Source organism: Pleurodeles waltl, chromosome 9 (genome assembly GCF_031143425.1).
Source record: "Pleurodeles waltl isolate 20211129_DDA chromosome 9, aPleWal1.hap1.20221129, whole genome shotgun sequence".
Taxonomy (NCBI): Eukaryota; Metazoa; Chordata; class Amphibia; order Caudata; family Salamandridae; genus Pleurodeles; species Pleurodeles waltl.
Window position 1 is genome coordinate 889,791,614 of NC_090448.1, and position 26,752 is coordinate 889,818,365.

The 26,752-nt window shown below is 43.3% G+C and overlaps 1 protein-coding gene across 1 annotated transcript in view; it reads left to right on the forward strand.

Moving 5' to 3' along the window:
* Window positions 1-26,365, forward strand: part of UNC79 (unc-79 homolog, NALCN channel complex subunit) — a 770,017-nt gene extending 743,652 nt beyond the window's left edge. Inside the window, exon 52 of the mRNA XM_069208227.1 lies at window positions 24,536-26,365. Within this exon, the coding sequence (XP_069064328.1) occupies window positions 24,536-24,736 (201 nt within the window). The 3' untranslated portion in view covers window positions 24,737-26,365. The remainder of the gene's footprint in view (window positions 1-24,535) is intronic.
* Window positions 26,366-26,752: the final 387 nt, after the last annotated feature.

The following is a 26,752-nucleotide window of genomic DNA, read 5'->3' on the forward strand; positions in this document are numbered from 1 at the left end:
GCAGTTTGAACCTCACAGGTATCCTATCCTTGAGCCACAAGAGTGTCCTGACATAGTTATCATATAGGACATTGTTAGAAATGGGGTCTTTGATTGGCAGACAGGTTACCCCCTGTCCAAGCAAGGACCCTCACTCTAGTCAGGGTAAGTCACACACAATCCAAATTATCCTGTGCCCACCCTCTGGTAGCTTGGCACTGAGCAGTCAGGCTTAACTAAGAAGGCAATCTGTAAAGTATTTGTGCAATAAATCACGTAATAACACAGTATAACACCACACAAAATACACCACACAGTATTTAGAAAAATATATAATATTTATCTGGTTAAATGCAGGTCAAAACGATTAAGATTTGATAAGTACACTTTGAATTATCACTGTAGGAAATGATATAAAGAAGCCTTTAGTCTTTAAAAAGCAACAAATGTCTCTTGCAAACACAAAGTACCTGGTTTGCATTCAAATTCTCTGCAAGGGGCCGCAGAGGAGGAGATGCGTGGAAAACGGGGAGCTTTGCATCAATTTTCTGGTGCACACAGACAATGCGTCATTGAGTTTTCACGCAGGGAAGGCTTTACATCGATTTCCGGCGTGCTGACCTGGATCTTCTTCGGGTTGCGGGTTTTTGGACGACCTGGGGACGATGCATTGAAATCCTGGGCCTAGAGGATGAAGTCACAGGAGCTGCATTGATCCAGTGGGCGATGCTTGGAAATTTCTGCCACACAGCAGGTGCTGTGTTGATTTTTGTCGCAGGAAGTTAGGCTGCATCGTTCTGGTTCAGCTTTTCATTGAGCCCTGAGTCGAATTTCTGGTTGCAACGCTGGAGCTGCGTCTCCTCTTTGGGGAGCCAGGCTGTGTCATTTCGGTTCGGCGTGCAGTGATTTTCTCACCGCGATGCCGGCTGTGCGTCATTTCTTGCAAGCTGTGTGTTGATTTTTGCAGCACAAGGAGTTCTTTTGCAGAGATTAAGTCTTTTTGGTCCTGAGACGTCAAGGAACAGGAGGCAAGCTCTATCTAAGCCCTTGGAGAGCACTTCTCAGCAGAGCCAGAGGACAGCAAGGCAGCAGGGCAGCAGTACTTTGCAGAAAAGCAGTCAGGTGGGTGCTTTGGGCAGCCAGGAAATTCCTCTTGGCAGGTTGCAGGTTCTGGTTCAGGGATTCTTCTCCAGTGGTATCTTGTCCAGAAGTGTCTCAGTTGGTAGGGTCAGAGGCCCTGTTTAAATACCCAAATGTGCCTTCAAAGTGGAGAAGACTTCAAAGAGTTGCTTAGGAGTGCACACAGTCCACTTTCAGTTCCATCCTGTCTGCCATCTGCCAGGGTCCCAGTAGGGGGTTTGGCAGTCCATTGTGTGAGGGCAGGCCACTGTCATTTGATATGTAAGTGTCAGGCCCTCCACCCTCCCAGCCCAGGAAGACCCATTCAGTATGCAGATGTGTGCAGGTGTGACTGAGCATCCTGTGTTTGGGGTTGTCTGAGTGAAATGCACAAGGGAGCTGTCAACTAACCTAGCCAGACATGTATTGTAAGGCACAGAAGGATTTAAGTGTAAAGAAATGCTCACTTTCTAAAAGTTGTATTTCTAGAATAGCAATATTAAATCCAACTTCACCAATAAGCAGGATTTGCTATTACCATTCTGGCCATACTAAATATGACCTGGTTACTCCTTTCAGATCAGAATCTACCACTCAAACAGTATATGAGGATAGCCCTAATGCTATCCTATGAAAGGAGCAGGCCTCGCAGCAGTGTAAAACGAATTTAGGAGTTTTACACTACTAGGACATATAGAACACACATGCTCATGTCCTGCCTTTTACCTACATAGCACTCTGCCCTATGGGCTACCTAGGGCCTACCATAGGGGTGACTTATGTGTAGAAAAAAAGGGAAGTTTAAGGCTTGGCAATTACTTTTAAATGCGAAGTTGAAGTGGCAGTATGACTGCACGTACAGGCAGTGGCAGGCCTGCGACATGGTTGGGGGGCTACTTATGTGCATGGCATAACCAGTGCTGCAGCCCACTAGTAGCATTTAATTTACAGGCCCTGGGCACATGTAGTGCACTCGACTAGGGACTTATAAGTAAATTAAATAAGCCAATAGGGTATGAGCCAATGTCACCATGTTTTAAGGAGAGAGCACATGCACTTTGGCACTGATTAGCAGTGGTAAATGGCGCAGAGACCTAAAGCCAGCAAAGATGAGGTCAGAAAACGTGAAGGAGGAAGGCAAAAAGTTTGGCGGAAACCCTACAGAAAGGCCATTTCCAACAGACATTTTCCAGGTCTCTTCCAACCCATACTCCAAGGTGCTCAACTGTATGTGTTACCCACCTGAGCAGGAATTCAACTCAAAGGAGGTTGTTGTCTTGGTGGTGGGGAAGATAACTGATTTGGACCACTTGACCATAATGCCCATCAGGCCTCCACAATGTATGAATTCATGGAGTATTAGGGCAGTGTTCTAAAGGAAGTTCTGAACATATATCATGAAGTCATCAGTGTACTTCGAGATGACCATCCATCTGACAGTGTAGTTTAAGTCCTTATCAGAGTGGTGTTGGCAAAGTCTGGCAGCAAGGGGGTTGCATAGTGACTGTGAAAAATAGAGGTGATGGGGCATCTCTGTCAAGTAACTCACCTTATGAGAAGGAGTGTTGCCACTCCCTCCCACATTAATGCAGAGCTTAGCAGTAAGCTGTGCATCCAAGAGCCTACTTCATTAAATTAATTGGTGGCTTATTCCGAGAAGACCCAGGAGTATAAAAAGAATATCACTGTGGCAAGCACTTGGGGATCAAGAGAGTATAGCCTTGCAGAAAGGGTGCAGAGATTATGGGAGGTGAGCGCTGTGGTTTGAAGCCAGACTGGACGTAGGATGAGGGCCTTTAGTCACATGTGTGACCTAAAATCCAATTTCTGATCTTTCAGGCCAAATTACATTCATGATTCAAATTAAAATAATATTCATTACCGCCAACCTGAAATTCAGAGTACAAATTATTTATATTTATCCTTACGAGATGTGGTTCATGTAACACGGACTGTGCAGTTGCATAAGCTGAAAAATATTAATTTCTAATTGTGAGAATTGTGCATCTCTTTGACCTAGATGACCTGTACTTTCATTGTTTTGTTACCTTACTATGGAATAGTTATTACTAGTTTTAGGGTTCTGCTCTCTGAACAGTAGCTGAACAGTAGCAGTGACAGGTAGTCAGGCAGGTCCAAGTGGACAGAGAGATGCTCCGGGAGAACACATAACACCACTTGCCAAAAAAGACATTCAGCTGAAGGCAGTTGAACAGCCCTCAGTACACAACATAGGTCTGAACTTCAAAGGTCTAAAATAAAAATGATGAGGTGGAAATATTACACAAATAGAAATCCTTATAATCCTATTGATTCTTGTTAGAAAATGGGTGTACTATATGATAGGGTTGGGGTCTTGTTGTGAAGTACACTCACATTTGTATTTTTGGGACCAGTCAGAGTTACTTACTTAATCTTCAGCTCAATCCTTTCATAGGTATGGCACAGAAAGCAAGGCTTACTTAAGGAACAATGTGTAAGGCATTTAACAGCACCAAACAATGGAACAAAAAAGTCACCACACAAGAAAGAGATATAACAACAAAGTACAGGAATGGAGCGTATTTTTATAACTTTGGAGAGTCCTTAAAAACAAAATTACCCAGGAGGGTTCCAGAGGTGTGAATTTTTTAACCATTTAATAACATTGACATCAACCACAATAAGCATTAGTGAGTCAACACTTTGAAAACTTTAAAAAAGTTTGTAAAAGTTTGTAACACTGATTTTGGCCACTCTGAACCAGGTTGGGTGACCAAATCCAACAGGATATAGGTCTAGGAGTCTCTAAAAAAATCTTTGAACAGTTACCTGCCCACTAGAGTATTTTTAAAACTAGTTTCAAACTTTACAGGACAACCTCTATTGACTTCTATAGTGTGGTCTGATGCTGCGGGATGCAGAATTAAGAATGCTTAATTGATGCTCTATATGCTGTGTGGTCCATGTGAGGGAAGTCTGGTCGTGTCCTTGGTCCACAGGTGGGTAGGGGCGACCCGCCATGGACCTCAGGGTCCCATGAAGTTCTATATGCAGGGATCAAAGGGCTGCTGATGCAGACCTTTCTTTCTTGCAACACACCTGTCATGGTGCAAACCTTTAATGGGGGCTAGTGTCACCTGGGGTAGACAAATCCGATCACAGCCAACACCCATGGGTCAAACAGAATCGGGTAGAACATCTGGCTTTTCCCAAATTGTCTGTCAAATTGCCTGGCATCCCGTAGCTGCAAAACAGCTGTTATGGCTATGAGAAATGCGGCTTGTGCTCTTCCAGTTTTAATGTCTCCAGTGCCATTCAGGGGGGCCAGCCAACTGACCCTTGGAGTCTCTGCTATGGACCTGGGCAGTCCCACTGACGTCTCAGCCTCTCTTTGTGCACTTCCAATAGGTGCAAAGTGTTTTTCTTCTCGTCATTGGTCCTAATCCAGCAAGTCTTGGGTGCCAGGGGTGCACATTATATCCCAGTAAACTGCCCCGAATGGACAATGCGGTCACTAGCCAATCGGCTATTACGTCCCCTCCTATCTGGTGACACAGTTCTGATGATGTGTGGCATCTGGCTATCCCAGAAGGCATCTTGAATACCAGAATCAACATGACTGAAGTCTTCCTCGAGCGTGAGGACCTTGGTAATTCACTCTGGGGGGTGTGGCTACCATGGGCAGCAAGCACAGGGAAAACAGGTTCTGAGACCGATTTCCTTTTCTTGGCACTGGTCCTACCCTGTCTAGGGTAAACAAAAGACTTCCTGCGCAGCAATGCTGCCAAAGCAGCCCTTTAAGGCAACATCACCTTTGATGCCTGCCTTTTGGTCTACCACCTGTTGCAGCCCATCCAGTGGGAGGGGGTAACACCTACAGTGCAGCAACAGCCTTTGTTCTCCTCAGCCTGGGAGTGTTTTTCTGGATTCTCCAGGTGGGCAGGAACCTTTTCTCAGTCCCAGTGCTCTGTGAAGTCCCTGAGTCAGCTGCGTCAAAGAATGGCAGCTTTCCCAAAAGTGGCCAGTATTAACTTGGACATAAATGTCAACTGCACCATTGAGCTGTATTTGATGTCCCTTTGCATTTAATACCTTACTTTGCATAGTTACGTAGCCTCTGTCAGGAGTTAGACGCATTGGAGTGCCAACCATTAACCATGCTATTACCTTATAATTCTACTTAACTGTCCTCAGCAAATACAGACACTTTAGGGCTGTGCTGTATAGACATATCAAAAATAGATGTCTATCTTAACAACATACAGCTCCTTGACATATGGCCTCATAGGCCTGTCTTAGAGGAACACAGCTGTTCCTATATATATATTTAACCCCTTTGCTGCCAGGCCTTTTCCACCTCCTGTGCCAGGCCTTTTTTGCCTATTTGGAATAGTTCTCGCTTAGGCCCTCATAACTTTTTGTCCACATAAGCTACCCATGCCAAATTTGCGTCCTTTTTTTCCAACATCCTAGGGATTCTAGAGGTACCCAGACTTTGTGGGGTCCCCTGAAGGAGGCCAAGAAATTAGCCAAAATACAATGAAAATGTAGTTTTGAAAAAAAAATGGGAAAAAAGGCTGCCCAGGGGGGGCAGAAACAGCTGTAAAATTCTTTGCCCCCCTGGGGAGCGGCCCTTTCCCAAGGGGCCGCTCCCCTTATGTGTACATATAAAAAAATAAAATCCCTGGTGTCTAGTGGTTTCTGCTCCCCTTGGGGGCAGATTGGCCTAATAAAAATAGAAACAGAAACAGCCAAAAAACAAATTGCCCCCCTGGAGAGCGGCCCTTGCCCAAGGGGCCGCTCTCCTTATTGAAGTAAATAAAAAAATTCCCTGGTGTCTAGTGCCATTTCTGCTGCCCGATTGCATCGCGATCGGGCAGCAGAAATGCTCAGAGAAGCCTGAAAGGAGCGGAAAGGCCTTTCCTCTCCTTTCAGGCTTCTCTGTCCCCTCCACGTGATCGAGGTGAAATGCTTTGCATTTCACCTCCGATCGGGCGCTGGAAGCTGAGCTTCCAGCACCGCAGGGAAGGCCTCTGATGAGGTCAGTGCTCGAAAGCGCGCTGACCTCATCAGACGCCACAGGGGGGTCACGGGGGTCGGGTGGATGGGGAAGCGATTCCCCTTCCATCCCTGCTTAGGGGAGGGGTGTGCCTGGCCATCGGGGGGAGCGTTAGCGCTCCCCCCGGGGGCCCATAGCAGGACGAGGTGATCTCGTCCAAGGCACCGGGGAACCAGCGCCTTGGACAAGATCACCTCATCCTGGGCGCAGTAGGGGTTAAGGGACTAGTGCACTTTAAATGGTAAAGCAAAGTCGAGTGTGCAGTGCATACACAGCCTCTTCAGTCTGCAATGGCAACTGAAAGCTGTGTTTTCACTTTGTCACACACAGAGTGGCACAACCAGTGCTGCAGCTCTTGTGTGGACAGCCAGTCTTACCTGAGTACCATATACTAGGGACTTATAAGTAAGTTAGCACCTGTCCATTGGGGATACTCAATTAAACATTCCATTGTGAAAAAGAAAGAACACTGTCACTGAGGTCCGGACAGCAGGCCTCAGTGCACTCTCAAAGTTGAAAACCAGCCGCTAATAGTCCAAAATAGGGCAAAAAGTTAGGAGAAACCTGCAAAAAGCCTCTCTTCTTATACAACTCCCACCCACAGCTAATTCTTCATGGAGACCTCACCCACCTCCTGGTGAGTCTTCATGAGCATTAAGCAAGGAAGGATGTAGAAAACTGACTGCCACTATTGCAGGGCTTCCTCTGCCTTACATCCTTCTGACAGGGCCATTCCCACTGGGAATCTGACCAACCTCATTTCTGACAGGACCATCCTAAACAGGACTTTACTTGACTCTGTTTGCTCCACCCTTTCCCTCTTCCTTGGGATCAGAGGTACCTACCTCTGCTAACCCTATCTTTACCAGAGCAACACCTTGATTACCTACAGAGGTTATCCACAATTGGAGTAACCACACCATGACCTACAGGTCAGGGCGCCTAACTTGCTACTTGACATGAGGTCAGGCCACCATGCCAATGATGGTACAACCATAAAGGCTAACAAACAGCAGAGGCTACTGGAAGCTGTCAATACCCAGAGCCACACCTTTAGCTCTCCACTGATAGATGCATGTGCTACACAATAGGTTCAATAGGTTCTTTATGTTCAAGGTGTTCTTCTGCTTTTTCTCAGTGGGAGTTTGTCACATCTTGTAGCCAACACCTTACATCCACTCTCTGTTCTATTATCTGAGGTGTCCTAACCTCCTACTTAACAGCTGCCTCAGGACTTCTTGTGGGCAGGTAAGGCCTTAACAGTGCCAACTCTGGAGCTCTTCCTTACTGGAGTAGAATCTCTTTGGCCCACTGGAATTTGTTTTAAAAGTTGCCCACTTTTCCTACCCTTCTTTTTTATTGCCTTTCTTCTGGGGCCTAATTTATGACCTGTAGGTTCAGCACCTCCAGTTTCCTTGGGAGAGGTATTGCGCTGAGCAACTACCTGCTTTGTGTTCAGACTGACCTCTGGGAGGCCATTTCCAAGAAGACAATGAAGGGGGAGGTCTGGACTGACTACTACCCTCTGCCAACTAAGAGCACCATCTACCTTTAAAGTCACTAAAGCCATAAACCGCACAGTAACCTCACCAGGGACAGCCCTTACTTTTCTGGCCTCTCCTGGCATATACTTGTTTGGGGATACCAACATGCCATGCACAATGGTGTGACTGGCCCAAGTCTCCATCAGGGCAGTGACTTGGATCCCATTCATCTGGGTGTGGTGAAAGTGTTTACTGCCCTTTGAGATGACCAACTCACCCTCTGAGCCTTTTCCCAGTTAAAAACTACTAGGATGTCCTCATCTGAGGAGCAAAGGCTACAATTACAACCCCAGTGCTTATCTTTTTCTTGGGATAAGCTGAGTCCCCTATGTAGTGCACAACCTGCTGACAATCACAGCAGGGCCTACCATCTACAAGCTTTTTACACTATTAGAAAAATATTTATAAATTATAAAAGACTAATATTATTCAGCTTATGGTCCCCACTACTCTGCTTACTACTAGAGTTAGGTGGGATGCATTATCCTCCTTTTTAGGGTTCTGAGGAATTACTTTTTTTGTGCTTACAACCTCCCACCTTTCCCTTCTGTGGGCCTAATCCCCCCGTCCTTTGGATCTCCCCCTGATGCTTTTTCTACAGATTCTAGTTCTAACCCACTCATCAGCCTTTTTGCCCAGCTTTCTAGGGCTAGAAAGCTTTGAGTCTACCAGATGCTGGTGTGCCTTCTCTGAGGAACAATTTGTCCAAATGTGTTCTTTCACAGTTAAATTATACAAGCCCTCATAGGAACCAACATGGTTACTTTTTAGCCAGCCCTCTAGTGACTTAACAGATGAATCAACAAAGTCTAGCTATGTTTATGTAGCCCCATATGCAGTGTACCTCAACTGCAACCGGTACTCCTCAGGTGTGAGGCCAAATAGCTTGACGAGTGCCTGTCACATGTGGGTGTAGGATTCTGCTACCTCATCCACAAGTGTAAGCAATCAATCCTTCCCTACTATAGGTAACAATTCTTACAACATAACATGGCTCCCCAATGTTATGCACTCACACTTCTCATCTGTAGAGCTTTCTCATAGGATGTCAGCAATTTAGCTAATAGTCCAAAATGGGGTAACAAGTTGCTGGAAACTTGTGAAAAGCCCGCTTTCTTACAATTCTGCAATGACTTTTCTTTCTTCCTTATATTATGCATCTCCATGTAATACATCACTGTTGGAAATGGCCGTTTCTGCAGGGTCATCCCCAGATTTATTGCCTTCTTCTGTCTCGTTTTCTGACCTAGTTTTTGCTGGCTTTAGAACTTTGTCCACTTTTCACTGCTGACTAATGCTAAAGTGCATGTGCTCTGTGTCTAAAATATGGTAACACTGGCTTCTCCATGACTGGCATATTTGATTTACTAGTAAGTCAGTAGTAAAGTGCACTATGTGCACCCAGGGCCTGTTAGTCAAATGCTACTAGTGGGCCTACAGTAGCCTTTCAAACTTGTCTCAGGCGTGCCATTCCATAGCCTGTGTGTGCAGTTTAAACTACCATACACACTTACCAGGCTCAAACCTTCCTTTTTATTACATGTAAGTCACCTCTAAGGTAGGCCCTGGTTAGCCCCAACGACAATGTATAGTGTATTTAAAAAGTTTGACATGTACTTTTAAGTTTAGGATGTCCAGCTAGTGAAAAACTCTTAAATTCATTTTTCATTATTGCAAGGACTATCTCTTCCATAGGCTAACATTGGGGTTACATTGAAACATCTTTTAAGTGTAATTTCCAATTGGGAAAATATAGAAAAATGGAGTTTGGTGTCTCTGGGCTTAAAATTTAACAATACATCTTTTGCAAAGTTGTTTTTTTAAATTGCAGGTCGGAAAATCCCACTTTTAGAAAGTTGCATTTTCTTACTTTAACCATTCTTTGCCTTAGCCTGTCTCTGAATTCACGTCTGGGTTTAGGTGACAGTTACATTTGTGCATTTTCTCCAGATAGCCACAAACAGGAAGTGCTAGGTGTGACAGGAGATACATCTACATTTATCTGTATACTGATAGTCATCCTGGGCAGGGAGAGGTAGCTCACACTTATATCTGAATAGGTTGTGTCTTGCCCTCACAGAAAGGGCTGATGACCCCCTACTGGTAAGCTGGAGCTGTGGCTGGGTGGAAACGGATCCTTGTGCATTTCAGGGAATTTTTTTGAAGTTACCCCTACATCAGAGGCCTTTTTAAGTATATGTACTGAGCCTCTAACACCATATACTCAGAACACCAATGGACTGAGGGCATTCTACTAGGAAGAAGCAATGTTGTGCTGTCAGGAGGGACTGCCACTCTCTACATCTTGCAATACAAAGTTTCTCCAAGGGCCTGACTGAGCTTGCCTCCTGTTTCTGAAGTCTCAGGGCTATCAAAGACTTCTCCTGCATCTTGCTACCAGCACCTCGGCTCCTCTGCTGTGGGTCCTGCTCTGCCAAATGGTGCCAAATCCAGTGCTGAGTCCTTGGAGTTGAGTGTGGTGATACAACACAAGAACTGACGCATCGACACCGGCTCGTCAGTTGGAACCGAGGCATCCCGCTGCAGAAAAACTGCATTGCTGCTGCCTTTGCCGAAGCCGTGGACACTGCTTGCGACTGCCTAACAACTGTGACTTTCAACGTAGCCCTGACTTGGCCAATGCAGCACCAATGCATCAGAACCAATACTCATCGCTTATGAACATCGATGCACCAACGACATAGCCCGATCAGGAAAAGATGCATTGCCTGCAAGAGCGACACATCCCCTCCTTTGGATCAACGCATCGTCACTGAGCATCGACTCAACAAAGGTACTGTCGCTGGTCTTTGTGATCTCTGTACCCAGTCCATGCTCCATCACGATCGGACTGAACTTTTGGATTTTCCCTAGTACAGCGTGACCAGATAGGCTGGGTTGGAGCTATTGTATTCTAAGCACTGCATTTGATTTAATCTTTGAAAATTCATAATTTGACTAGTGGATGATGGATTTTTGTCGTTTTTATCTTATTTAGCTCAGATATATATTGCCTATTTTTCTAAACTGGTGTGGAGTCCTTTCATGGTGTTTTCACTGTGTTACTGTGTGTGTGTATAAATACTTTACACATTGCCTCTTAAGTTTAGCCTGACTGCTCTGTGCCAAGCTAGCAGAGGGTGAGCACAGGTAACCATTTAGTGTGTATTTTACTTGCCCTGACTAGGATTGTGGTCCCTACTTGTACAGAGTGCAAACCTCTGCAAACTAGAGGACCGATTTCTAACATTGGTGATCAGCGGTGAGTATAGGACTTGTACTTGTGCATTGCATACAGTGATAGGTGTACAATACTTCCATATCTCAGACCAATAGGTACCAATATGCGTTATTTTTCTCTTTGGCACGTTTTGAGTTTTTGCAGCAGGCATGTCTCAATCTGGAGATCCAGCAGCTTGTTCCGTAAGAGTGGAGTTTGAGCAGGAGACATTGGAAACCTACCCAGTGTCCCAGCTCAAAGGTTTATGCAGGGATTTCAAGTGTTCTTTTGAAGGCCTTAATAAAAAGGAGGAGTTGCAAAAGGTGTTGAGGGCCTGGCTGTCAGGCAGGGAAGCAGCAGCGCAACCAAAGAAGGATGGCAGTGTTGTGAATGGCGGGGAGGAGGATTTACATTTGGAGTTGTTGGACAGTCCAGAACTACCCTTGGGGACAGCTTAAATGGAGAGAGGGAACCCCGCTAAAGCAGCCAGCAATGTGTACACCAGAGGTGTGGCCCCAGAGGAGCTGGAGGACAGGTGGGAAGCCAGGAGGCTCAAGTTGGAGCTGGCAAAGCTCAAAATGGAGAATGGCTGGGGAAAAGCTATGGGGGGGAAAAGAGATTCGCCATTGAGGAAAAGGAAGTTCTATTGGTTAATGAGCCGAGCATGAAGGAGCTGAATCTTAAAGCCAGGAGGCCTGAGTCCAGCACAGATGGTGGCAGCATATCTTCGGTTTCCTCTGAGAAGAGAGTACACATACTCAAGAGTCTGGTAGCTGATTGCAAGATGGGGGAAGACATAGATCACTGATTTGAGGCCTATTGCTTTGTAAATGCACAGGATCCCTGAGGAGGATTGGGGGGCAGTTTGTGGAATCAGTTTCTAACTGAGGAGAGGGCCACCCTACTCACACTGCAAGGGAGTGATAAGACAAGGTATTCTGCCATGAAGGAGGCCCTTACCAGGAAATATGGCTTGACCCCAGAGATGTAGAGGTAAAAATGTAGGGAGAGTGTTAAGATTCTTCCTCAGACCTGGGTAGATTGTATTGATTATTTCTGAAAGGCACTAGATAGTTGGGTTAATGGTGGTAATGTGGCAGACTGGAAGGGGCAGTACAATTTGATTGCACAAGAGCACATATTTAGTCTTTGTTTTACAGTGCTGTGCCAGCACCTGGTTGATAGTAAGCTCTCTGACCCCAGGGAGCTTGCTAAGGAGGTGGACTGCTAGGTCAGCACCAGGGTCTACAAGAAGATACCTAGGAGTGACCCCAAGAAGGGTGGTTCCAGTTCCTGTTGAGATTAGGATTGTGATGTTCCATTATTTCGTAACTCATTAGTTTTCTGTAATTCCAATTTGGTCCCAGTGTATGATTTGTGCAACATCATAATGACAATAATTCTAAATAGATGTATAGCTATTAGCCTTTTGTCATACACACTTATCTTCCAAAAGTCATGTGTAAAACAGTCACCAACTGTGTGTTTTAAAATCTGAAATGGTGTGTTCTGCCTGTTTTACATGCAGGCCATAAACGATTTCTTGCACAAGTTGCTTTGCTGAGCTAGTGTAATCTGTTTTCTTATTAAGGAACTGCAGTTCTGCTCTGGTTAGCCACTTGTTTCTGTAAGAGTTATGTGTATTTTGCACTACATTTTATGCTCCCTGGTTGGAGTTTCCTCTCTGTTTGTCCACGTTTGAATTTACCTTATATGGTGCTTTTTCTACATCTTTTCCTCTTTTGATGAAAGGGTTGTAATGCCTTCTGTTTTGTGTAATGCTTATGCAAGTTTGGATATGAAAGTATTGTTATGTTTCTGTTTTTCGTATTGCAATGTCTTGGCTATATGTTTGCCTTTAGGTGCTGTTATGCATGCCTTTAGCCCCACCATTATCGACTTAAAGCTGTGGTCAACTTTGGTCAAGGCCATGGCCATGCTGCCTTTTGCTATGTATAGGCTGGGGATGCCTTGCTTTTTTATAATTGATGAGCATAAAGTAATCCCTTCTTTTCACATCTACTTGGTTTACTTTATTTGATTCTAAAATTAAGATAGAAGAGGAATACTAGCAAATGTGTAGCTAGAATTTAGTTAAATATCATATAAAATTTCTAGAATTATTATGACTCGTCTGTGGTGTTATTTGCTGAGTTTTTCTTCTCATGACCTATGGCATTGCCACAGCATTTTCTCCTGTACTTGGATCTTTATGCACTTGCTTCTAGCCAAATTCAGGCAATCACATGTTGAATTTCAGTTCATAAATGCTACTTTTGCACACTTATCATGGCAAAAGTACATCTTGAAATCATTAGAGAACTGTTTAAGTAGTTATAGCAGATGTGTGGCAATGTAGAAATTAATCTGGTAAATGAAGTGTCAAGGACTGGGCAATGTGAAGGTCTGTAAACTTTCCTTCTTGGTTGCCCACTCAAAGTGTGACATATCCAATTAGCAATAGTACTAAGGCACTTAGTAGTACCTCTGAAAAACGTCAAGTGTTTCCTTAAGAGAGTCCCAGTTAGGAGAGTAAGACCACAGAGGACATAAAAGCTCCTTGGAAATCGTATAGCTCTTGATTGAAGAATGTTTATGCAGAAGACTCTCCTTGTCATTAAAGAAGAGAAAAGAGGCAAGCAAGGACTTCCAGAAGAATATCCAAAGGGAAATCTGATACAAAAAAATCAGGGATGAAAACAGCAGTAAGTGGGCAATGAGGACAGCCAAAAATAGAAGATGAACGTGTTGTGACCTATCCGTCACCTATCATGCCTCCTTTATATATTATTCAAGCAGGAAATGACATCACAGGATAAGACCCAACTTCATCTTTAATTAGGAACTTCAGACAGCAATTTCTGGCCAGAGCCCCATCTTGGAGAGGACATTTCATAAGGCTTGGGCATGTCACTTTCTTCTAATACATGATGTAGATTAGGCATACAAAGAGGAAACCCAAGTTTGGCATCTTTCATCTGATACAGGTCTCTGACACCCTTCCTCGCCAACTCTCCAAACACTTTGCAGAGTACTCCTCAAGGGTCTACAATCCTGGAAACACTGGCATAGACTAAGACACAAGGATTCCCAGACACTCAGGAAGTCCAGAATTAACTGTCACACTGCATAATACCCGTACTGTATTTTTGTTAACACTCACAGCCTCAGGACTCCCAGCCTTAAATCTCTGGGTTTATCAAAGTGCTGTTGAAAAAACAAAGAAACAACATACTGTTTACAGAAAATAGCATCTACCAAGAATACTCACAAAATGTATACTTGTAGTGAATCAATAACTGAAAATGAGCTTGAAACATCAGATAACACACAGATTTCTTGAACCTTATATCATGCTTATTTGCGTACCATGGCTCATATTTATTTATACTTTTTTAGCACCGCATTTATGCCACTTTTTGACGCAAAAATGGTGCAAACTTACAAAATACAATTGTATTTTTTTAAGTTTGCAATGCTTTTGCATCAAAAAATGACGCAAATGCAGCGCTAAAAAAGTATAAATACGGGCCCATGTTTTGAGGGGCTTTAGACAGAAGATGATAGGGACCTGGAAAATATGGTTTCAATTGGGAAGAACGAAAGACAGAATTAATTGTCAAAACGTAAGGCAACTTTAAACCAAAGGCCACATGATTAATCTGATGAGTAATAATGAATGGACCAAAATATCATAGTTCAAATGTGGCTACAATGTGTAAATAGGAAGAAATGAGAAGACAACCAAACTTTACAGGGACAAAAAGAGAAATAGCTGATATTAACTTGTTAGCATGTTCCTTCATCTTTACTTTAGAATGATGTAAACTTTCAGAACCCAGTTGACTGTGTTTCTCTAACTGTCCATAACCAACTCAATAGCCACTGAAATTAAAGAATTGATTGGATGAAACCTTTGCATACACAAAGGGTTTGCCACATTCTTTGGAGTGAAGCTAGAAGGATCTTGGGGTTATTGTCACTTTCTCATTTTAGAGGTGGCCCCACTTCCTGTTTCTGTGTCCACGCGCGTGATGAGCATCTGTGTCAAAAAGGGGAAGAGTAGGTGGGAGAAATGAGATAGAGAGACAGCAACACACTTGTTTCCAGCTGGATGGTTGCTAGAAGGCCCATACCGGACTCGCTCTGAGATTTAGGATGGCACAGCAGTGCAGAGGCACACTACGACTCACTGACAGGAGGAAAAAACAGAAGACATTGAGCCCAAGATTCTGAGAGGTGACTGGCAATGCAGCTCTGAAGCCAAAAATGCTGTACTGTGTGAGAAGGAAAGGGCAGGAGAGCACCATATTCACATAGATATGGCACTCTCCTCCCCTCTCCCTAGCACCTGCACTGATTTCAGCTGCTGTACACTACGTACACACTTTAGCGCCATAGTGTAGGGTATGTGCGTGAGTCTGGCAAAGGTTTTGTACATGAAGGGTAGCCTTCCTCTAAAAAATTCTATGCCCTAGACCAGTGAAAAAGTGTTTTCTACTTTGTGTGCTGTACAGCGCAGCACACATGCAAAGTCGGAAAAGTACGGACAAAGATAAACATTTCTCAGTTTAATGACTGCTTTTCAGCGGTGTTCACTTTGGGCACTAAACCCTGTCTACTGATGTTTGAGAATAAGGTTTAGCATAAAAAACTAAGGGTGGTAGCGTGGAACGCCCATGTACTATGCATGTAACTCACCCTTGACTCAAACTAACGTAAAGCAGTGTTTTGGGCTGTTTTGCGTTACTTCTCCATACAAACCAATGCAAATACCAGTTTGTGTTGGTTTGTGAATCCCAAAAAAGGTTTATCATCGGTTTAGTGTTACAAAAGTAATGCTAACCTGACGCTAAACCTTTCAGAATCTGGGCCCGAGTATTGAGTAACAGAATACGGATTCTCTAATAGGTAAATAAGATGTCAAAAAGGTGTCCCTGCTTACCCGACGTAAAAGGAGGGATTGCTGTAACTTGCCCCCATTCAAACCAGGAAACATACTCAAGAATGAAAGATGAGACAAAGAACACTATACATCAGAACACAATAACCATCCACAACACAGCTTCCTCCCCTATTACTCACCAACTTTAAGCTTGTTTTTGATCATGGACAGTGCTCTACTGCCTTTTGGGTAGGTTTGCACTATAGAAATACTATATACATACATGCATACATACTTACATACAGATGCACACCTCTCTAGGTAGACAAGCAATTGCCAGACCAAAAGGGCAACTCAATACCTAGGTAGAAAACTAGGCTCCAGTCATCAAAACCTAATCTCAACAAAAACCAAGCGTCATTGCAAAACTATAGCAAAGTTGAAAACCAAGATCATTCTAAGACAATCAAGGGTCAGTAAAGGGAGATATAAATGAGGGAAACCTAGGGAATCAACAAAGGGAAAAAACAACAAAGGTGAGGGAATGGATATACGCATGCAAACAAAAGTGTCAAGCAAAAGAGTTGAAACAACCAATTTTGCAATTGTTGGACCTGAGTGCCCACTAACAATTTTTAGAGCTCTGCCCTCTCTGGCCTCAAAATTGTACAAAAAGAGATGGATAGAATGCTTGAATGAATCTCAGCCACTGGTAATTACTCAGAGCCGGATCCCAATCTGTCATTATTTTGCACAAAGTGCCACCTCAGTTTGGACCCAGCTATATATAAAGCAGTCTTGACCCTGCTCTAATGGAAACAGTCCAGGCTGAACTGCCAAGCCAGATTGTCCCTTAACCTGAACACAAGCAACCCAGGACCGGTTTTATCCCTGTTATGGACTCATTAGCTGGGTATAGCTTGGATTCAGTGAAAGTGTGCACAGGACTTACTTCTGGCCATATTGGTCCCACTTAGGGCAGCACACTAAAGTGCGAAATATACATGGAAAAGAGAGAATCAACAGTGTGCTGGTTTGGAATCAAATGATGCATGCAATATGCAAGATCCTTGTCAGAATAGACAGCAACGGCCCAATATACAAAAACAGGATCCTAGTGTTCATAAACATGTTATAAAATTAATTTAGGCATCAGCCTTGGTTGTAGTGTCTCATGAGAGAGCCTGGGTATCTTACCAATCCCAATATTCATTCACTGGTGTGATTTATCACTTCTTAGTGTCTCCCAGGTTAGCTGTTGGATTCGATAATTAGCCCTAAATTCCATCATCTTCAGGATAACGCCTAAAAGCCTATAACAATATTTATGGTAAGTAAGTTGCATCTTTTTTAAACCATTCTTTGGAAGAATGTGCAATTAGCAATCACCATCATCAAGCAATCAAAAGAGGTGTATCAAAAGATCCAACAAATATAACCTGATCTACAGCTCCATGTGGCCTGCTTTTGACAGTTACCAAATGGGCTGCCGTTAGGTCCAGGTCTAGTTTCTTACTTCAGACACTCTCTTAATACAGGAATACAATGATCTTAAATTTGTATGTGCCAGGCAGTTCAGCATTGCATGTCACCATTTCATCAAAACAGTTACACCAAAATATATTTTGGAACCTACTTAACAATTCATGTAAATGGGTGGGTTATAACATAATCTCTTTTAGTAGTTGTTAGAAATGGGGTTTCTGGTTGGCTAGGGTATGCACCTCAGCCAGGCAGAACCCACCCACTCTAGTCAGGGCAAGGGAGTTACACGTCCAAGTTAACCCCTGCTCACCCCTTTGGTAGCTTGGCACGAGCAGTCAGGTCTATCCCAGAGGCAGTGTGTAACGCGTTTGCACAACACACACAACACATGTGACGCAAAATGTACACCACAAAGTAAACACAACACTGAGCTATGTAAAAATAATCTGTATTGCACAAAACATAATTAGACCAACATTACACGTAAGTAATACCCTGCTACCTTAGCAGTTGTCAGAATGTTACACAAGTTACTAATACTCTGCAAGAATACGCAGTTGTCACATCAGAACACGTAAGTACTCAGGATTCTGCAACATAAGCAGTAGTCAGGAATTACTATAAGAGTTATATGCATTTGTCATGAACAATTCCTAAATACCCATAAATCATAAGCACAGATAAATGCGCACTTTCTAGAAATGGCATTTCTGTGATAGTAATAAAAAATACACCTACACCAGTAAGCAGCATTTCTCACCACTATCACAACCATACCAAACATGCCTACGCTACCCCTCATACATCAGACAATACCCCTTACACATAAGGCAGGGCATTTCCAATGCAATCCTATGAGGAGGCAGCACTCACAGCAGTGAGACACCAAGTTAGGCTGTTTGTCACTACCAGGACAGGCGATGCAACATGGCACATGTCCTTCCTTCTACAGTACATACATGGCTCCCTGCCCAAAGGGCTAGCTAGGGCGTACCTTAGGGGTGACTTACATGTAGTAAAAGGTGAGTTCTGGGCCTGGCAAGTAAATTTAGATGCCAGGTCCCTGTAGCAGGAAACTGTGCACACAGGCTCTGCGCTAGCAGGCCTTAGATAGGTTTGACAGGCTACTTCAGTGGGTGGCGCAAGCAGCGCTGCAGGCCCACTCGTAGCGTTTAATTTACAGGCCCTGGGAATAGGGATAACACTTTACAAGGGACTTTTAGGTAAATTAAATATGCCAATTAGGTATAATCCAATCATACCAATTTTGTAAAGGAGAGCACATGCACTTTAGCACTGGTTAGCAGTGAAAAAGTGCTCAGAGTCAAAATGTCAGCCAACAAAGGTCAGAAAAATAAGGAGGCAAAAAGCAAAAAGTCTGGGGAATGACCCTGTAAAAGGGCTAGGTCCAACAGTAGTAATATTAAAAATGTCTAATGGTAGATGTAACATGCATTATCTGATGCATGGATTGATTCATCTTCCACCATTGTGCCTCTGCAATTAACCAGGCCAGACACCTGGCTTATTTTACCAAGATCCTTAGCTTATTTTACCCCTGTCAAGCACAAGAGGAGGTCCCAATATTTTGAAGTGGGCTTCCAATATATATCCCTTACAGATCAATTCCTAAAGATGAAATGAAAGTCTCCTGCTGAGGGTAGATTAGAAAAAATATATGGATCTTTCTCGAAATAAGACTTTATTTATTATTAGAAGGTATCACTAAAGTTGATCCCAAATTAATTGTGAAAAGAGCTAAACAAGAGGAATCCCGACTTCTCCTTTATTTTTAAAACCTTTCTAGTGCCTTTTTATTCCCAATCTGTTGTAGAGTGAAAACACCAGCTTCCTCCACAAATGAATAAGACCACTGTCCTTTTTAATTGCTTTAACTGTCATATACATGAAATGCTGCACAGGGAGTGCAAAATGATATATTTGTAAATAATTTGGTGCTTCTGAATGTTTATCATGTGCCTGTGTCTCCCAATGCATCGACCCCTTTCATTTTAGTATGTTAACATGTATTATTGAACTCACAACAAGTGATGAACTGTGATTCCATCATATGCATGTTTCTAGCATATTCCTCTGTTCTGTAAATGTGCAATGGTGTTATGATGATCACGCTTATGCAAAATCACATTCAGTGATTGTTTAGTGTAGGAGGTACTCCAGAGATGTCATAAACACAATGGCTGTTCCCCTTCTGTTAGACCTGGCAGCCTTAGGGTGCCCTCCCCCCCCCAACCTTTTTGCCTACCCTTGCCTCACTTTGGCTGATCAGTTTTTGTTGGCCTTAGGACTCTGGGAACTTGACTACTGCTAACCAGTGCTCAAATGCATGTGCTCACTCCCCTAAAACATGGTAACATTGGTGTAGCCACAATTGACATATTTAATGTACTTATAAGTCCCTTGTAAAATGAATTATATCTTCCCAGGGCCTGTAAGTTAAATGTTACAAGTGGGCCTGCAGCACTGATTGTGCCACCCACTAAAGTAGCCCTATACACATGTCTCAGGACTTTTACTGCAGAGCCTGTATGTGCAGTTTTCACTGCCATGCCGACATGACATTTAAAACCCCCTGCCAAGCCGTAAACACCTCTTTTATTATACTTAAGACACCCGTAAGGCCTGAGATAGCCAATGGGGCAGGGTATGGTGTAAGTAAAAGGCAGGACACATACTCTTTAGCTTTACATGTCCCACTAATAAAAAATTCTCAAATTTGTTTTTCAGTACTGTGAGGCCTACCCCTCTCTTAGGATAACACTGGGGATTCCTTAATACACCTTTTAAGTGTAATTCCTAATTGAGAAGGAGTAGGACTGTCATGTTTGGTGCCTATGCAATTGTATTAATAAATCCTCCTTAATAGTAAAGTTGGATTTAGGATTGCCACTATAAAAAGGCTACTTTTAGAAAGTTGACATTTTTCTGCTCTTTAGCCCTGTGTGCCTGCTGCCTGCCTGCAATACACGTCCGGGTTGGGTGACAGCTGGTCTTTGTGTATTCCCTCTAGCCAGTCACACACAAATCGAACTGAGGTGTGACTGATGGGACATTCAGATCCTGATGGGCTATCATCTGGCCATCCTGGACGGTATAGGATGGAGGGGCTGACACCAGCACCTGAATAGGGCTGTGCCTTTCCCCACAAAAAGAGCTGCATACCCTCCTGTAGTGTGTCTGGAGCCAGGGCATGAAAGGGAGGACCTGTGTGCACTACAAAGCCCCTATTTGAATTCACCCACACTTTAAAAACACCACTGAGTATAAGAACTGGACTCCTGGCCATACCAAAGCAGTAAATTTCTGGACCTGAGGATACTGTACCAGGAAGAAGAATAACTGCTGTGCTGAAGAGACTGCCACTCTACTGGAACTCTGCTGGACGTGGCTAGACTTCTGCTTGGCTGTGCCTGCCCTCCTGCCTGCTGCCTCCTTGCCTGTGAGTGAGAAGAACTGGACCTGAATCTCTACTTTCCCAGAACTAAATGACTCCAAGGACCTGCTGGCTTGCCTTGTGTTCTACAGTCTCGAGGACATCAAAGACTCCCTGCATCTCTAACAGCACCTGGACTCTGCCACCTGTGACTCCTGCCCTGCCAAGTGGTGCCAATCCAGACCTGGGCCTTTAGAAGTGGATTCTTCTGTGTTGCAACTCTGGATGTGTACGCATCACTGCTGTTGTGCCAATCAGAACCGCTGCATCACCTCCCGACACCTATGCATTGCTGCTGCCGCCGAGGGCAAAGACTTCCAGGCACCAACTGGCACCTGTTTCTGTCGTTTGTCTATGCATCACCTTCATAAAGGGAGAGCAACGCCGAACCACTGCTCGATGATCAAGGACTGCGTGGATCAATGATCGGAGCCCCTGATTGGAACTGATGCATCACTTTCACATTATCTGCTCTGCTCCTTGCATTGGATCTTTGACGTTGGTGCAACCCTCCACACAAGGTACTGTTACAGCAAGTCAAGGTTGGACCCTGTATCCGGCCCACGCTTCATCACTGTCATTCTGAATTTTGGTTTTATCCCTGTCTAGTGTGACCAGGTAGCCCTGGTTGGCACTTTAAGCTTTTAAACACTACATGTGCACATATTCTTTAAGAATTCACATCTTGACTTCTACCTATTGGATTTTGTCATTTTGGTTGTTTTTTTCATTAAAGCAAGAACTATTTTTCTAACTTGGTTTGGATTATTTTTTGTGTGGTGTTTTCACTGCTTTACTGTTTTAAGTGTTGCACAATCACTTTACTATTGCCTCCTAAGTTACTCCTGCTATCTGTGCCAAGCTACCAGAGAAAGAGCACAGGTTAATTTAAGGTGTATATCTGACTTACCCTGACTAGGATTGTGGTTCCTGCTTGGAGAGGAGGCATACTTCTGCCAATCAGAAACCCAATTTCTAATACCTTCATAATTTTATTATTATATTTATTTTAATCGCTTGCTTTTAGGCTTAAATATTTTCATCTTAGTAGAACGTTTGAGGTACTTAAACACATGCAGGTCATGTTTTGTTTAGCTAGTTTCCATTTTAGTAAGCTGGTCTATGCTATCGTTCACAGGGTGTTGTCATCTGGTGAAAGTAGTATTCATGGCCAACCACCCTTTTTCCTGAATTGTTACACAATCAGGCATGTCAGGTATATTACATCCTCACAGGATCTACATCTCAAAGTATTAGAAGTAGACACTTAAAGTAAATATGAGGTATAGATGAAGGAAAAACTTAGCAACTTTTCACATAGGTGACGTGTTTTGCACCCGACTAGCCTGGCTGGTTAGATATAAGCTCTCATTTTAACATCTGCGGTAGAAATGCCTCCCGCTGTGGCAACGGCTGTCAAAAGACCGTCGCCGTGGCTACCAGCCATCTGCCATATTATGACCACAGCCAGGTTTCTGCCACAAGAATGGCGGAAATCCGGCTATGGCCATGCCGGTGGATGGCGGTAAGGTGGTGCTGCTACCAGCAGCAGCGCCACACCAGTAGACCGCCGCCAGCCATATTATGACCAATAATACGGCCTCGCAGTGTTCTGCTGGTGGGTGCTGCTAGCGGTAACAGCGCCCCGTACCGTCGCCTGCCGAAGGACCCCCTGGATCCAGGTAACTCGTGTCTCCAACAGGGGAGGAGGAAGGGGGGTGTTGTGTGTGTGTGGGGGTGTGTGAATGTATGTTTGTGCATGAATGGGGGTGTGTGTTGCGTGTTGAATGCGTGTGTGCATGTACAGACTTTTGAGTGCGTGTATGTTGTGAAATGTGAATGCGTGTCTGCGTGTATGTTTTGAAGTGTGTGCGGATGTGTGTGTGAATGCATGTATGCATGCGTGTAAGCATGTGGGAATGGGTGTGTGTATGCTTGTGTGTGTGTGAAGGGGGCATGAATGTAGGGGGGTGTGGGATTGGAGAGGTAGGGGGTGGAGGGGTAACTGGAGAGGAAGGGGGGAGACCCCTATCAGTGGCAGGGAAGGGATTCCCTGTCACTGATATGGCCTACCAGCATGGTTTTTGTGGCGTTATGAACACCACGAAAACCATGGCGGTAGGCAGGGTCGTAATCCCGCAGGCGGCACAATGGTGGCTGCCGGGCTGCAGATGTATATCTCCAGTCCGGCAGCTGTTATCGCCGTGGAGGTCGGAGTGGAACATTGGCGGGTTGGCTTTGGCCAACCCGCCAATTTCATAATATGGCAGTAATTACCGCCATCCTGTTGGTGGTACTTACCGCCACATTATCGTCGACTGCTGGGGTTGTATTCCCCCATAGTGTCTTAAAATCCCTATTTGATTCAGAAAAAATAAGATAAAAATCAGTGATCAATGCCCTCTACATACCCCAGGAATTTACCACTGACTGAGAGAGAAGCTTCACCCATGACTCAAATTCAGATGGCCATGGAACAAAATTTCACTGCCTTCACCAAAGCTGCTGGACTCTTTTGATGCTCTGAGTGCACTGACTGATGCCAGTATTCTGTTCTCGATCTGCCACAATTTCCTTGCCATTTTACTCGAAATATCTAGCAATCCATTCCAGACAAGCAACTAATCTTGTTGTCCCAGGTATTTTCACAACTTCTGAAACTCAAAAAATAGGCTTATTAATTGATTCTGCTAGATCTAGCATAGCGCCTAGACATAGCACAGTGTGAATGTTAGCTCTGCAAATTTCAATTATGTTGTTACAATGTTTACCTGTTGTTTAAAGTGTTAATGAAATGCTTAGCTGTGTCTACTTTTTATCTTCTGTGAGGTTACCATGCAATATTGAGTGCACTAGATTCAGGAATTTTAAAATAACTATTTCGAAATAAGTGTGTCAAAACGAATGTAATGATCCTTGAATATGTAAGTCATTAATGAAAGATTGTTAGGATTACAATTGTGTCCCTGAACCCCTTGTGGAGTTGTTAGTAACCCAGAAAGCACAAACGCCATGCTTGCAGGAATGCTCAGTTGTTTGTCTGAAGCTGCAGTGAAAATGGAAGGGCACTGAATTAAGCATTGCAACCGTGGGTTAAGAACCTAAATCCTGCAGATCTGGGCCCAATCCCCCAGGATTTGAAACAGTTGAAGGAGTTTACAAAAAGGTGTATATCCATTACCATCTGCTACAAGAAAACGGTTATATTGTGTCATTGGGTCTTTTTCAAAGTTTGGTGGATGGGATATTCCGGCAAAACATAACGGATATCCCATCTACTGAATCACAAGTGTCATAGACTATAATACACTTGTAATTTGCTGTATAAGGGCACCTGCCACATTTGTGACAGAGTATTCTGTCCCCCAAACTCTAATAAGGCCCTGGCATGAACCTAAAATAGTGAGAATGTAATCTATGGAAAAACGCCAATAACTGTTACTCAGAACTCCAATCGAAATCTGATAGTCTGGATCTAACTATGTGATTAGCTGGTATGTTTCACAAAGGTTTTGATCAGTTCAGGACTCCAAAAAAAAGTTCCTCTGTACTCACCAAATTATCTGAAAGATTTATATGCAACCATTATAAATATATGCTTTGAAGACGAACAATAGGCTGAAGAGAGCAAAATAAAAGATCTGAATCTGAAGGAAAGGAAGGTACTATGATTTCAAATGAAATGCATGGTTCAGATGTAATGTAATGTACGATACTTTGATATTGTGAACTGTTTGTATAAATGTGGCACAGATGCAGTATGGTGTCAGAATGGCATAAGGGTCATGGTCTTTCTATTTCTCAATAGCATTTGTCTGCTGGGCTCCAACTCCGCCTTCAGGCCATTCAGAACAACGTGAACCACCATAGTCTGAGGATGCTACAGGGTTCGGGGCAGACAAGCCACAATGCCGCTGTGCTCCGCAAGTGGCTGCAGTGCACCCAGTTTAAAATGGCTCAGGTGGAAATCCAGTCCTCAGAAGCGGCGTCGCAGTTCTACCCTCTGTGAGCCTCACTGGCAACACAGATCTTCATTGTGAAGGAAAAAGCTGATCTGTGAGAAACTCATCGAATTTTTCAACATGGTATCCTGCAACTCTGTATGTCTTACCTCCTGTCAACCTCCCTCCCACCCCAGGACAGTGTAATGATTTTTTTGTACCACGGTAGTCTACCATTGCGAGGACGGTGATTCGCCAAGCCTGTATTTTCTATTCACTGTTAATTGGCATTTTAGGTTTGGTTGGATTAGACAAATGCACAAAATGGAAGACATAACACATCCAACAGGGCTTAGTGTGTTAAGGAACGCAGAACTAGCATAGAAACGCCTTTGAAGAGATGCCACTCAGAACATTGTAGGCAACGATCAAGATGCAAGAAGGGTGTTTGTACACTAGCGCGGGGCAGACACACAGTACAGGACACCTTCTGCAGGAACCCTCTGTTGCTGAGCATTAACACCAGGGATGTGTGAAATTGTGAGACTTCAATTCTACAATTCTGTAAAGTTTTTTTTTTTAAATAATACTAGTAGTGGATTTTGCAGGGAAAACCCATGAAACCTTTTAGTCACTCATTCCGCTGTCTGTGGATTTATTTTTGTAGTAATATGGCCCGAAAAAACACCAACACCACTCAGGTTTTTGTTCTTAGTAGTTCTACACCGTTTTGAGTTCCGTGGCCTAGAAGAATTGATAGTAAGGCGATACTGCATATTTTTATCCGTTCGGAGTTGTTAAAACTCAAATATTGCGATTTCCCCGTACATAGTTCGACATTTTCTAGCTGGTAAAATTCATGCAGGGAAAAATGTATAAAATGTGTATACTAGTTCAGCACTGAGTTTACTTGAAATGAGGCCCTTATTTGGAGAATGCTCCTGAAAAAACTGTTATTTTCGTCATATTTTACTGGCAAACTAAGTTTCCAAAAATGTTTCATCTGCGTGGCAGAATTTTGATGCGACACACCCAGCCGTAAGGACCCCTTCCGGCTGTATTTTCAAAACACAATAATTGAGGTATTTTTTTTTTAGGAAGACATCGTCCCAAGTTGCCCTTTTATCAAAGTAACTAAGGCAATTTGGTAACAGATCTTTTATTTTTTGGAAATATTGTACATGCTTTAATGCAATAAAAAAGAGTGAGACTCCCACAGACCTTTCCTTGGTCTGAGTTTATACAGAGAGGCAGCAGTAGGTTACAGCTGCCACGGTTTAAAGTGCACTTAGAAATCATATAAAACAAATGTGCCGATATCCTCATCTTTTCATATGTCGTTCAACAGGCCTGCAATATCAGGCTTTCATTTTTTAATTGTATTTTTTGTTTATCAGCTTCATGAGACAGATCTTCTGTCAGACTGTATATTTTTGCTTGTCACATATGTATATAATCCTATGGAAATGTAATTTACATAAATGAATTTTAAAAATATAATTACTGTAAATGAGTTTATAGTAGGTGGCAGCAGAGAGCACGTATATATATTTTAGAATTCCCTGTAATTAGCTTCCTCTTCTATGCATTCTTAACCACTATATCCGATTTAATTTGCTGTAATTTACTCTTTAACATGATAAATAATATAATTACAATCCATTTATCAAAGTTAATAAAGCCATTTTTACTATTCATATTAAGTATCCTTGTTTTGTTGCAGATTTCTGTCGTTTGTTTTGTTTGCTTGTAGCAGAATACATTTTTTTCTGAATCTGTGTTGAATAGAAGGTTTTTTGTCCACATTACGTGCACTTTTGAAGGACGAAAACTCTATTTTCCAGCGCGGTGTTATTAAGGGCAGAAACAGAAGTAATTTGAAAAAATGTCCTGGGGCGATGGTAGGAGGCTGTAATAACCTGAGCCAATATCTCATTCCAGCTATGGAGATGTGTTTTTAATGCCTTTTGTTTGCTTCACTAAATATGACGTTTAGTAGCGCTGTTCTGTGTGAACAGTGCAGGTGGGATGGAAGTGATGTGGACATTTTGATGTGTGATATTTTGGAGGTTTTAAAGATATAC